The sequence below is a fragment of the Colletotrichum acutatum genome (assembly GCF_030867785.1).
Source record: "Colletotrichum acutatum strain CBS 112980 chromosome Unknown BDZ83scaffold_23, whole genome shotgun sequence".
Lineage (NCBI taxonomy): Eukaryota > Fungi > Ascomycota > Sordariomycetes > Glomerellales > Glomerellaceae > Colletotrichum > Colletotrichum acutatum.
This window is the reverse complement of record NW_026849017.1, coordinates 250,458-264,644: the sequence shown is the minus strand read 5'-3', so window position 1 is coordinate 264,644 and position 14,187 is coordinate 250,458. Positions and strand designations below refer to the sequence as shown.

General features: G+C 54.1%; 3 protein-coding genes across 3 annotated transcripts; all 3 read left to right on the top strand.

The window, feature by feature from the left end:
- Positions 1 to 579: 579 nt before the first annotated feature.
- On the top strand, positions 580 to 1,368 carry BDZ83DRAFT_749901 (uncharacterized protein; the record flags this gene model as incomplete). The annotated part of the gene is made up of 2 exons (XM_060513840.1): positions 580 to 819; positions 883 to 1,368. 2 exons carry the CDS (start codon positions 580 to 582, stop codon positions 1,366 to 1,368), a joined length of 726 nt encoding a protein of 241 aa, XP_060367649.1.
- A 5,776-nt stretch (positions 1,369 to 7,144) lies between these two features.
- Positions 7,145 to 10,768, top strand: BDZ83DRAFT_717672 (uncharacterized protein; the record flags this gene model as incomplete). The annotated part of the gene is made up of 5 exons (XM_060511971.1): positions 7,145 to 7,172; positions 7,489 to 8,085; positions 8,218 to 8,682; positions 8,735 to 10,650; positions 10,706 to 10,768. 5 exons carry the CDS (start codon positions 7,145 to 7,147, stop codon positions 10,766 to 10,768), a joined length of 3,069 nt encoding a protein of 1,022 aa, XP_060367648.1.
- Positions 10,769 to 11,706: 938 nt separating this feature from the next.
- BDZ83DRAFT_572195 (Six-hairpin glycosidase-like protein) lies at positions 11,707 to 14,087 on the top strand (the record flags this gene model as incomplete). The annotated part of the gene is made up of 3 exons (XM_060504479.1): positions 11,707 to 12,050; positions 12,123 to 12,794; positions 12,884 to 14,087. 3 exons carry the CDS (start codon positions 11,707 to 11,709, stop codon positions 14,085 to 14,087), a joined length of 2,220 nt encoding a protein of 739 aa, XP_060367647.1.
- Between the last annotated feature and the right edge of the window lie 100 nt (positions 14,088 to 14,187).

Genomic DNA, 14,187 nt, shown 5'->3' with positions numbered 1-14,187 from the left:
CGTATATCCCTTGGCATCTTGGCAGGAACCTCATCCACGCCGGGAAGAGAAATCGACCTGTCTACCACGGCATTGGGCGCTGATCAATCTTGGCATCCGACATCAATCCGAGGGGACAATCGTTGACGGGATCAACAACTACTCCGAGATGATCTCCAAGGCTTCTTTCGACCGTGTCCAACCCTGAAAACGGATATCGGCATGAACAACACGTTTTTATGAGAGAAGACATCGGAGCTTTTGCATCGAGAGATACTTACGTCGAGGAGAAGTCGATCCGGATGAGGACTTCAACTCGCAACCTCAGGGGCAAACATCTCGTCATCGTGGCATCGGAGTCGTCACTTGCGGATTGCGAGACTTCAGAGATTGAACACACTGAGCCGGTCAGGTAGAAATCGCCTGTCTCGAAGCATTTATAGATTCCTATAAGAGGCTTCGATATCGTCCACCCAGAGCTCATAACTCTTCCGATCATCATCAACATCTCGCAATTACAACCTCAATCACATTTCTCACATTCCTCTCACTTTAATTCTTAACAGTGTCTGCTTTCTTAAGAATTCCCCAAAGGCCAACATGTACACCAAGGCTCTTACCGCGGCGGTTGCCGTCCTCTCCTTCGCCTCAGTCGAGGCCGCAATCCTCCCTCGCGCAACTATCACACCGGGCACCGTCGTTCTTCCCGAAGTCGTCTTCAACCCAGGTGAACTGACGGACCCGCTCTACACCGCGTTGAAGATCGTTAGCACCGACCTCGGCAAGACAACAACCCTGACCGGCGACCTCACCAGAACCGCCGGAACAACAGTAAAGGATGTAAGTTTAACTGCCATGCTGGACTCCTCCCGAAACTCAATGACTAACCCCTTTTCTCCCCAGAGAACCGACCAGGTCAACGCCGTCATCCGCCAAATAACAAGCAACACAAACAGCATCCGTACCAGAGTCGGCACCGTCGTCGGCAACCTCCTGGGCGTCGTCCCCTCGGGTATCCCCGCTCCGTCCGCGACCTCCGCCGCCCCGCCCTCCATTCCCACGGCCGAGGTCGTCCAGATCGCGCAGGACGTAGTCGTTCAGGCCCAGCTGCTCGCCCGCCAGGCCACCGCCCAGCTGCAGAACCTTCAGGCCCAGGCTAATGCCGTCGCCGACCCCGCCGCCAAGGCGGCCTACACGCTCGCCTACACCCAAGCCAACCTCGCCCTGCAGATCGCGCTCAGCACCGTCAGCGCCGCGGCCTCGACTGCTCTCACGGCCGTGGCGAACGCTGCTGGAAGTGCCAACGGACTGGCTGATCGTATCCGCAACATCCAGGCCAAGCTGAACCCTGTTCTTATCATTGGCGCCAGCCCCGATGTTACCTTTTAAGAATGCCAGGTTCACGAGGCTCTTGGATGAGCAGGAGAACTTAGGGTAGCTTGAAGCTGTCCGGTCACTCGCCTGAGCAAGACTCAGCGTTGAGTTATGACGCGAACTGGTTCGCATGAAAATGTGATGATGCTTGGGATCAGCGCGTCAAGAGACTATAATGTGAGGGATTGGACAATATTGGCGCAAGGATTAATAGGCTACACACTCTTTGATAATAATTTCTAATAATTCACCCGATTTGTTTTCGATTTCGTGTGTTTCAATGGAGCATCAGTCATTTGCTCATATCCTGGATTTGCGCAAATCTTGACTTCCAGTTAGACCTGGTTACTTCAGTATATATGTGCACAGTACCATAGCAGAATTACTCCATAAGTCAGTTGATAATTCCTATTCTCTTGAAATCGATCAAAGATAAGGCAACAAAATATCGCAGGGGTGTCAGGCCATTGGCACACGGGTCTATCCATCTGCTGGGCTTTTCGCCAACAGATCTGCGATATATCTTGTAAGTTTAATTCAACCGTAAGAAGTAGGAACACCAAACCCCTAGATACTCGATAGACTTTACACAGTATGGTGTAATATTCGTCAATCATCAGATTCAGATTGCCCACTATTTCCCCTCTTTCGATAAGTTAAGTACGACGATATGAGAACTGACGGTACCTTGATTATGACGGCGTCAACGGCATAGGCGGTACTTCATAGCTCTACTGACACCAGACCCTCTTCATATCGACTTCCTTCATAGTCAAAACTCAAGTATCATGGACAGTTTACCAAGCAGTTAAGAGACACATGAAGCCATAAAGTGCTCCTGCTGGACGCACGACATTGTTCGCAAGATATCAGGCTCTGGATGTAGCAAGCTTACATCTCTCTCAACAGAAAATCTTGCGATGCCAAGTCCCGCGCTCTGATGCCTCTCATACCGTAGAACATAAAAGCTGATATGCAGGGACCGACTCTCCGACATGAGCTCCCACCCATGCCAGACGCAAGAACAGCTCACTGAAAGCATACGCTTCAACTCGCCAAACCGATGACACCCAAGTGTATGCTCAGACGAACATCATGAACCCTCGCTCACGTCGTTACAAAATTCATGACAGGCTGCAGGATCAAAGTGAGGCCCCGGCCTGAGCCACGTAGTTCGGACGGAAAGAGAAGTCACGCCAAAACGACACCTTCTCTTCGTATCCTGATACCGTGATCAAGTATTTCACGTATCACATATGAATCCTCTGTTTGCCCAAACGCTTCAGCACCTCGCTATCAGACTGCTAGGCATTCTTTCTTTGAGAAGTCCCATGTCTCGGCACCGAGAGACATGGCGCAGGGAGAAATAGGCTGATATGTTAACCCCTGAAAATAGCATATCTTGGTATTGGTGAGACATCTCGCACCCTGGGCATGCAGAGGTTGAGTCGGCATTTCATAGGTAGGCCAGTCAGGGTACCTGCGGCCCCCAAGGCCGGCGAGCCTGCATCTCTTCGGGATGACCTGTTCTTCTCATGTCGGTTCTAGTGCAACCACTATGTTGGATCTGATGTGACAGGTGAGGTATCACCGAGCTTGGGACTGTATGCCGCGGAGTGCATATTCGATGATTCATTCAACAGTCCCGTATCATGTAAACTTCCTTCATTCTCTCTCCCATCAGAAAGATTCGTCGACCGAGCTTCGGATGCATCGCGATGCTGGCCGAGCTCCTTGAAGGAATCACAGTTTGAGAAATACGTGTAGGAGCGAATAAGGGACGACTGGCCGAAGCCACTAGAGTTTGATGGGACGAGCGGGTATGTGCGTTCGCGCCGGGCCCCAGATGTTCGGTCCCGAGGAAGCTTGGGTTTCAGATGAAGCTCTTTTTTTTTTGTTATTTTTCTTCTTCTCACTCTTCATTTGTTCCTAATGTTATTTTTTTTCCTTGCTCGTGTTGTCTGCAACCTTTACGCTGCTTACGAAACTTCGGACGAAAGTAATTGACTTTCGCCTGCAGCCGTGAACGCGAGCGTAGTCTTGTTGTTGCTCGTGCTCAGCAAGCTTTCGGGGGGTCGCAGACCACCGCACGGGTTGCCGGTAAGGACGTGAGCCTGTACGGATACTCGTACCGCGGTTGATGGAAATAGGATGTTTCTGCGGGTGTGTGCCGGGTGATCGACGGCGGTCTCTTCGGATTTCGAATGCGTAGAATAGCGGGATGAGAGCCGCGTGGTGACGGCGGATAGTGGGCGATGAGAAAGTGTGGCAAGATTGAAAGCAGAACAGTCTCTTCAGCTCGAGGAGGACGCGATGAGCCTGGGATGGTGTTTGCGCGAGGCAACTGGTATGTTGTGGTGATTACTTCACATTCCTCGCCTCTCGTTTAGACTTACTTCAGCAGAGGAATATCTTGGCGGGGGACGTGTAAGGCTCGGGTCCGAACAGAAGCTGAGAAAGCCACAGTCAGCGCCGTCGACGCCATGGGTCTGGATCTGGAGGCTGAATTCTCGACTGGCGCCGTTTGCAACTGAGTTGAGTGAAGTTACCTAGTGTTTGGGATGAGCCACATCGAGAAGGGCCAGCAGCTGTGATGCACGAGTGAGCGGCGGTGGTGGCGGCGGTGGTTGCTTGGGATGGTTCATCGTGGTTGACGGAGTGAAGACAACCTTATGCTTCAGGAAGTGAGGAGGGAGAAAATCATATTGATGTCGATCGCTGGAGACGGGCAGAAGGTTGTTGACGAATTGGAAAGATCGACGCCGGGAACATTTCTCGATACGTGAGGGCGAAGCGCGTACGGATACCTACATGATGGCAGCGGCTTTGCGGCTTGTCCAGAACGCTGGTAGAGGTCTCCCGTCTCCAGTAATGAGAGTTTCAGCGGGTCGGGCTTTAATTCCCGTGACCAGCGGATTGGGAGCTGGTCATGAGAAGCATGACGAAGGCGTATGTTTGTACGACGTCTTGACCCAGGCAAGAGGGAGCTGTTTACCTGAATCCGGATTATGATGAGGTGGGACTATGCGTAAGTGGAAGTGGGAGGTCGGAAGTTGCGTTCGAGGTGGGTAAAACTCATAGAGCCGGATTAGGAAGATACAAACGATGTGCGCGAGAGGTGGCAGGTTTGGTTGAAGTTGGAGGTATTCCTCTAGCTGCGCTGGATGTGGACTAGGTAACAAGTCTGAAAGTTGGTCCAGTGCGAATGGCCGTTTTCTCAATGGTCCCAGGAGTCCAGGTCTGAGGAGCCCAAGGCCCAGAGACCAGGCCCGAGAGCTTAATATCCTCCCACCTAGGGACAGGGGCCAGGGCCAGACCTCCTTTCTCAAAGTTGACTAACAGTGGCGGGTATACTTCCGGTGCAGGGAACATGAGTAAGAGACCTCGTCTCCGATAACGGTACATTGTTGACAGTTGGTCCATACGTAAACGGCGAACGGACCGTGATGCAGTGTCAAGGAGAGTGAGAGAGAGAGAGAGAGAGAGAGAGAGAGAGAGAGAGAGAGAGAGAGAGAGAGAGAGAGAGAGAGAGAGAGGCAGAAGAACAACAGCTTCAGGAGCAGGAGAGGGAATAGAAGAAGAAGATGAAAATATGTGACGAGAATCGGGAAGACGGAGGCAGCTTCAGAGATTTCTGACAGCGGGTGAAAGAAGATGGAACTTGTAGCTGGTAAGGAGGGTTGGAATTCTCGAAAATGACTGGCTACACCCCAGAGTGACTATCTTAGGTAGACAGGTAAGTACCTTTTGAAGTACACCAGTGACCAAGATGTACTTGAATACTTGGTATTTGAGGTGGAAGGCGGCATGGCCCTGGTCGACTCCCAGTTGTTTCAAGTCCACAAACCCCAGCCAAACATTTCGCAGGGTGTCGAGTCTCCAATGTTCATTTCACTGCCGCATTTTTTGTCATTTGGTTCTGGACAATCTGAACTTTTAAAGATCTGTTGTTGACAGGCCGAGGCGGGAAAGAGGTGTGAGAGGCTTGTGAGAGAGCAAGACATGATGGCATTGGGCAGACATGCTAATTCCCCTGAACGTACGGATACGCAGGATTCCGTATAGAAAGATTAGTACCACGTACATTGTGCCTGACTACTTACCTTAGTGTGTGTATGGGTGTACACAACATGTCGAGGTTGCATCTGCACCCATCACCTATCACGGCAGCGCGCGGGAGGAACAAGTCGATTCTCGTCTACCCAATCTCTGGCCTTCCCTCCTGCAGCAGCGTCTCTCGCATGAAATTGAATTTTGGGCTGTTTTAGCGGCGGCAGCACAGCAAAGGGGTTCCGGACCTGGCAAGCTTCGTTTTTTTCTTTCTGTCTCTCTGAGTCTCATCAAGTTCCCCCGTCCTCCGTGTCCCCCGTGCTGGATGGGCATCCTTAGTTCCCGTCAGGTTCCTTGAAGTTCCTTCCGTACCTGTGGATACCTCCTCCTATCGAAGAGCTGTCCCGCCCGGGCTGTTGCTCCGTCATATTCGCTGGGTTCGCACACGCACACACAGAACACACACACACACGACACACAACAAACTAAACACACTTTTGAACACATCTTTCCCACTTCCTTGTCTTCCCGTTCTCCCTCTTTTTCTTGCCGGCTTGTCGTTTACCGGATCCAGCACCTTGGGCACTTTTTGGGGGACCCCAACCTCGAATCCGCAGTTCACACCGTTTTGCTACCTAACCTTACCATCCTATTGATATCCTCTTCAGCCCTTGTCGCTCCTTTTAATTATTTTCTCGAGCCTCCCCTCGCCTTACGACTCGCCTTATTAGGTACACATACAGGATACAGGATACAGCAACCACACACAGCACGAAACTTCGGATACGTGGCACTCGCCTCAACTCGCCAGCGCCTCCTTCACCAACTGCGCCGTTCCCTGATCTATTCATAGCCAGCTCCTTGCCAGGCCAGCCCAGCCCAGCAAGCCATCCATACCAACCGCCCCTCCTTGGTCGACCACCACCACCACCAGTCACCAAGCAGCGCACTCCTTGATCGCTTGCTTACAACTTGGCCCCCGACAGTACCCTGCCTGACTGAGCACACGACCTTCCGCCAGCTGTTTACCCGAATTCACTCCATCGCTGGATTGTCTACCAATAATCGTGTGGTACTGGCGACGACCGCCGAACTTCTCATCCGCTCCGAATTCCAACAGACTTTCCAAATCCCTCGCATAACCTCGTCCAACCATTTCATCAACGTCCCTCTTCCCGCAGTGACGCCGCACCCTGGCAGCCCCCGACGGCAATCTCGCGCGCCGCTAGAACCCAGCCTGGCGTCCCTGTCCAGCCGACGAAACAGCGGAGTCGCAATTTCGACCCCCGTTCAACGCCCAGCGCCGACGCCTTACTCTACCTCTGCTACGGTCACACACAGGTATTCCTACCTCCCTTCTCCAGACCAGACCACACCAGACCACACTACGCATACGCTTCGCCCATCCCACTCTCTTGGCAATTGCCAACCGCCCCAGCTTTTTTGGCACTCTCGCTCCATGATACACTTCCGAACCGTCCTCCATACGTCGTCTGCCGACCAGGGTCTCTCCAACTTACCAACTGACGGGTCCAAAGGGGGTTGGCTCGTCAAACGCAAAGGAAAAATAATCCAGACGGAACTGTGAACGGAACGACTTCTGTCTGCACTGCACACTCTACTGCGTATCCATACGCCGCACCACAAACATACCACCCTCACGACTCGAGCAATCCCGTCACAAAATCACAATTCCCACAACCGTCTCGGCTGGCTGTGCTGGCCCACGACCTGATCCAACATGACGAGACCTCACATTATTCGCGCTGGTAAGTTTATGCGACCCCCAAACAACCGCGCCTGCGCCTACTGCCCATTCCTCCTGCCGCACCACATAATTTCTCCCCCCAAACACAAAACTCCCCCCTTTCCTACTTGGCTCTGGGTTTTTTGTGTCTGAGCTCTAGCCTGAACCCGTCTTGGTCTAACGGCTGGAACCGCGGACGATCAATTTCACAGAATTCCTCCCACCCCCCTTTGGCCAGAGCAAGAGGAAGAGGGAAGGGGAAAAAAAAATACTCAGCAGCTTTGTTTCTTTGTTTGACATTTCACGCTGACCACTGGCCTCTTCTGTCGCATTCACAGACACCATCGATCTGCAAAACCCCGACGCACCCTCAGCGAAAGACCACAGCAGGGCGCCCAACGGCTCGTTTGGTCCGCATCAGGCTGAGACTCTTCGAGAAGTCGCCCAGGAATCCGCCGAAGATCAAGCGCGCAGCCCCAGGCTATCCTGGACCAACGCCGACGACGACGACATCTCCGACGAAGACGATCTCGCGGGAGAGATCTCGAGGAAGCTCACTGGGAGCACAATGGACGACGCGAGCAAAAAACAACAGCAAGATGCGCTGGCTGTCGCACAAAATGGAGGTGTTTCGGACGATGGAAACATGGACGACAACGACGAGAGTATGGACGACGACGACATGATGGACAAGATCTCGAGTTCGCCCTCGATTGAAGATGGTGGGTACACTTCGATTATGCCTCCGCAGTCATGGCCGCGTAGAGTCGACTCTCTACCCGCCATGAGAGATCGCGCCTCCCCCGTTTCCCCTTTGTTCAGCGAGGCAAGGTCCTCTTCTCCTTACACCGAATCCCTTAAATACCTTCCAGCACACCTCTCTTGGCAGCATAGCAAGGCATCTGCCGAGACATCAACCCATCATCATCTTCGCGGTGAGTATACCGAATAGGATCGCAATACGACCGACGACGACGATCGATTCGACGAGGAACAGTATACCGACGAATACTATGACGACGAACAATACGGCGATGAATGCTGTGACCGGCTTGACTGGCAGGAAGAAAACAGCAGCAATCATGCAGCGAAGTTTGACCTGAAGAGTGTTGCACAGCATGGGCCCATTGTGGTTCGCCCGCTCCGCGTGCGTAAAGCTGGAGAACCGGTGTACGACGACTTCGCGCAGCGGCGTGCAGAAATGGAGAGGGCAGAAAGAGACGAGGCAGTTGGTGGACTCGACGACGACGGCATCCCGCTTACGATCCCATACGAACCCTCTCTTGATGAAGAAGATGATGATGACGGCGATATTTCTCTTGTTGATGATTCTAGATTTATTGCCTGTGGTTGGGGCAACGAGTGCTTACACGAACCAGAGGACATCGATTTCGAATTCGTCTATGCGTTACACACTTTTGTCGCAACCGTCGAGGGCCAAGCAAATGCCACCAAGGGCGACACCATGGTGTTGCTGGATGACAGCAACAGCTACTGGTGGCTGGTCCGTGTGGTTAAGGACAGCAGCATTGGTAAGGCCCCTTTGAGCGTTGTTCAAAGAGCAGCTCCTTACATGAACAATAGGTTATCTGCCGGCAGAGCACATTGAGACGCCGACCGAGAGATTGGCGCGCTTGAACAAGCACAGGAATATAGACGTAGTCGCTCCCTCCATGGAAGAGATGAACCTTTCTGACTTAGATCAGCTTTCCGCTACAATGCTCGGAGATCAGTCTGGGGAAAAGTCCAAGAGCACCTTCAAGACTGCTCTTAGGAAGAAGAAGAAGACGGTCGCGTTCGCCGCCCCGACTTTCGTCGATTACTCTGACTATGATTACTCCTCGGACGAGGACGAAGTTGACGAGCTGTTCTCTCAACAACAGGGTGCTCAACAGCAGCAGCAGCAGCAGCAACAGCAGCAGCAGCAGCAACAACAACAAACGTCGCAACAGTCAACAGAGGAAACAATGGATGATGATACGGCCAAGGTGGAGCCCCTCAAGCCAAGGACGACGAAGGAGGTCAACGCTGCGGAACCGACGAAGAAAGAGGAGGCATCCGAGGATGACTCGAAACGCGACAGCGGCGAAATTTTCGAGAAACCAGAAGGTCCCAGCAGGTCGAGGAACGGCACCGTCAGGAACACCGACTCTTTCTTTAAGGACGAAACGGTCGAGACCAAGAAGATCACGCTTACGCCTAACTTGCTTCGTGACGACAGCGGCTCGCGACCCTCGACAACGGAAAGTGTCCAGGTCAAGCAACGGCCAAGTTTGGACAAGATGGATAAGGAGCTGCAGCCGGATAAGAAGGAGGACAAGAAGAAGAAGGATAAGAAGGAGAAGGAGAAGAAGACGAGCACCATTCGAAGTTTCTTTTCGCGTAAGGACAAGAAGAAGACCACGGACGACGACGATGAGTCTTTTGGCAAGAGATCGATGGACATCGTTACAGAATCCCAGGATCGGGAGAGTCGCGAGAGCCGTGAGAGTCGGGAAGAGGAGACGAAGGAACCACTGTCTCCGAGAGGCGACGGTCCCCAACGAAGCACGAGCAAGCTCCAGAAGCAACAGCCGAGAGTCGAGCCGTCTCCCGCGAGAATCAACGGGGCTGCAACGCCGCAAAAGTCTGCTACCAGGGAACTCTCCGAGTTCATATCCTCCGAGGGCCGCCCTAACAACGTTTCGAACGTGCCTCCTGCTTCTATGCGCATTGTTGAGGATGATTCTTCGGATCCAGAACCCTCTGTCCAACAGCAGCGGATTAAGTCACCTGAGACGACTCGGTCGCCGCCCCAAGAAAAGTCGACCCTGTCCAAGATCATCCCGTCGAGGAGTGGTAACAGTGAACCCAAGCCGCAAAAGGTCACCAAGGCGAAGTCTCGAGTTGAGCTTGATGACTTTGACTCTTCCGGGGAGGAGGTTGAGTCTGCCGAGCCACCCGTGCAGCAGCAGGCACATCAGATTGTCAAGGAAGAGAAACTGGAACGGCCTTTGCCTGGCGCGTTCCCTGACAGCTACATGAGCAACCTGAGTGCTGCCAGCGCTCAGACCGATAGGACTATAACTCCTACGCAATCTCAACAGCCTCAGCCTCAGCCTCAACCCACCGCTGTGGAACGCGAGAAGGACAGGCTTTCCGAATCTCCCGTGCAAGTGTCTCCGGTCACTTCGCACAACCCTCCTGCGCTCATGGTGGATACTTCCAGCCAAGAAGGCCACTCGACATCGCCATCGCCAGAGCTCATTGACGCTGAGGAGGCAGGCAGACATCGTGCTCAAGATTCGATGACTGCCAGCTCAACGTCCACGGGTGGCAGCACCACTGGTAGCAGCTGGAATGATGCGAAGCTTCGGGCATTTTTCGATTCGAGCTCGGATATCCGAGATATGCTGGTGGTTGTGTACGACAAGAGCGATGTGGCGCCTGCAGGGCCGGAACACCCCGTCGCAGGCTCTTTGTTCCGCGAACAGAATGCCAAGTTGGCGGAAATTACAACAGTAAGTCGAGATGTACGAGGAGGTTCTCTGAGTTTTCGGACTGACTTTTGAATAGCAACTTGACAACATGCTTGGCGACTGGCTAGCACGCAAGCAAAGACTTCGAGGCACTGTATAAGTCCTCTTTACGATCATCATGTTTAACAGACAGCGAAAGTGTAAAATACCTTTCTTGGCTTTTTGACGGCGTCCTGGTACAGGCGGTGGGATTGAGAAGGTTTACGGATTGATGGACGACACTTTGAAACATGGTTGCTGATATGAACCTTAGCGCCATGGATACTTTGCGCGCGCGTATGCATTTCACAGTTATTACTTCTTTTTGAGATGCGTGGACATACCAAGGTCTTCACAGGGGGGTTGTCTTTTGCTACCTCGACACCCTTGTTTTTTTTTTTCCTCTTCTTCCTTTTGTTTAGAGACACGATGTTCATTCTAAGCGTCGTGGCATGGGCATGAAGACTTTGCATTGGGGCCATTCTTCGCGCCGCTGGTGTGGCATTGAGGCGATAGAGGCAGATGAGACGCAGTGCTGTCTAATACCATTTGGTTGTCTGTCTTGAAGCTACCAGGAATCCTTGTTGCAACTGTGAAGATGACGACAATATGACATGTGCGAAGATGAATGTGACTCGAGGCCCCGCCAACTCATGTCTCGGAAACACAGGTCTTGAAAGCCTGCCTTTTCATGCAGTATAGACTCGGTGGAACTGATACTGGTCCAAGGTAAAGATGCAAGTTCTTGTCGTCGGTCGCGATTCGCAACGGGCCGGGGTTGTGGATTCAGCCTCCAGCCAACTGCCGTTCGTAGATCATCCGATCTGGGGAAGCGCCGGGCGGGACCCCGCATTCCGCATTCCCACCCGCGCCGACCTCAGTCTTCCTCGATACATAGGTTCACTCAACCTCCTACTCACCCATCAATTTCATTACAGCACGTTGCTCATTCATTTTCTCTTTCCTGTATAGTACCCTCACTCACTCATTGATTAGATACATCATCAGCCGGCCTAAGTCATTAGCAAGCTCGCTCCCCCAACTCATGACGAAGCCGTGATGCCGAATTTATGGACAAGCCTCTTTGCATTCGTAACCGGCCAATGGGGTCTCATAAATCCAGATTGGAGAAGCAGCAGCACGCCGCGCGATGAGTCTATTCGCCATGAGGATGTGCCCAGCTGGCACCAATATGTTCGGGCAAGCGAGTCCAGGACGATTTACCCTGCGCGGGTGATTCCCGACCTCACGCGCGGCGACGTCTCCAACCCGTCGGGATTGATCAACGGCGAAGGCGGGCACACGGTCTTTACTCGTGGCTCGGCGGGAGATGAGGCCCCCTCCGTGACGGTCGACTTTGGACAAAACACTGTGGGTATTCTTTCAATTTCCTTTGCTGGGTCGTCGCCTTCGTCTACTTCTGGAAACGTGGGTCACGAAAACCATGAGACAAAAGACCTGGAGGATAGCAGCAGCAGTAGCAGCAGGCCTGGTATCAGACTTGCCTTCTCCGAGACGCTGCAGTTCCTGAGCAACGTCAGCGACTTCTCCCGTTCCTACAACGGTGACACAATCACGCCCGGCAGCGACCAAATCGCAGTCGCCAAGGACGCCTACACCTGGACCGCGAAACACGGATGCCAGTATCCCAACGAAGGAAGCAAAGGCCAAGTCTGCGCAGACGGCCTCCATGGCTTCCGCTACCTCCGCATCTACCTTGACGCCCTCCCCTCAGACACGCCGCACACAGCCCCGCAAGGCCAAGTCAACATCTCATCCGTCTCGCTAGCGCTCTCGGCCTACCACGGCACGCCCGACACCTTCAAGGGCTGGTTCGAGTGCAGCGACGAGGAGCTGACGCGGTGGTGGTTCGACGGGGTGTACACCAACGACCTGTGCGTCGACGTGTTCCGCGGCGCCGAGGATGCGGAGCCCCGCGGCGCGGCGAGCGAGACGCTCGAGGGCAAGGTTGTGCTGCACGACGCGCCGAAGCGGGATCGCGATCCGTATGTCGGGGATTTGGCGGTCGCGGCGCTGACGGGGTATGTTTCGCACGGGAAGGGGACGTTGAGCGAGGCGAGTAGGAACGTGTTGGTGGATTTGGCGGTTCATCAGAGGAGTGATGGGTGGATTCCGCCGGCGAGCATGTGAGTTTTTCCATCTTCTTCCCTTCGTCTTTTTTTTACTTGTGCTAGCCATGTCACCTGGGAACTAATGCCTGGGACGGGATGTGAAGCATGAACTACACTCTTCCCCTCTTCGACTACCCCCTCTGGTGGGTCGTCTGCAGCCACGACTACGTCTGGTACACGGGCGACGTGGAGTACATCTCAACCTACTACGCCAACCTCGTCGCCGTGCTCGACGGATGGTACGTCTCCGTTACGGACCCGGAGACCGGGCTCGTGACCAAGGGCCTGAACGGCACCTCGGGCTACGGCGACTACGCTTTCCTGCCGAGACAGGGGCCAGTAACGTACTATAACGCGCTCTACGTCCTCGCCCTACGCCGGGCCGCGGAGATGGCGGCAGAGATTGATGGAAAAGAAGGGGACGCGGAGCGGTGGGCAGCGAGAGCGGACGATGTCGCCTCCACGCTGGCCAGACGCAACTTTGACGCGGCGAGGGGTGCGTTCTGGGACGGGACGGACGGGAACGGGGAGTTTGTGGCGGCGCACGCGCAGGACGGGAATAGTCTCGCCATTCTCGCGGGCGGCGTGGTGGACACGAGTACGGCGAGGGGTATCCTAGCGTACTACGCCGGTGCCGCGTCACGGACCTACGGCAACGCGTTTTATGACTCGGATGCTGTGGGCCAGGGGTTCAGTCAGCGCGTGTACGCCTTCATCTCCTACTTTGAGATGGCGGCGCGGTTCGCGTCTGGGGTCGGGGAGACGGCGGTGGAGGAGATGCGGAGGTTGTACGGGTGGATGGCGGGGCAGGATCCCGGGGTGACGTTTTGGGAGGGGATTGGCGGGCCGGATGGGAGGCCGTACGAGGATGGGTTCACGAGTATGGCGCACGGGTGGTCTACGGGTGTTGTGCCGCTGATGAGCGGACACGTTCTCGGGGTGAGGCCTACGGGGCCTGGGTTCCGGACGTGGAGTGTTGTTCCCGAGGTGAGCGGGTTGAAGTGGGCGAGGGGTGTAGTGCCGACGCCCGAGGGGAAGGGGATCCGGGTTGAGTGGGAAGATTTTGGGACGGGTGAGGGGGTGCAGTTTAGGATTGTGGTGTGGGCTGCGAGGGGCACCAGGGGCGTTGTTGGTGTTCCTGTGAGGGCGAGGGATGTGGTCGTTGATCTTGGGGGGACGGTTGTGTATCGTGGGCGTGATGGGGCTAGGGCGAGGTTTGAGGGAGAAAAGGTTTGGGTTGAGGTTGAAGGGGGAGATGGTGTTGATGGGGTGGCCATTTTTGTTCGACTTGTACAGGAAGGTTTGTGAGGGGGGTTAATGCATCCTTTTTGCCTGCCCCGAACAACATGTCAATCCAAGAGTGGCAATAGTATCAACGATTGTCGATCAGGAAGCTGTTAATTATATT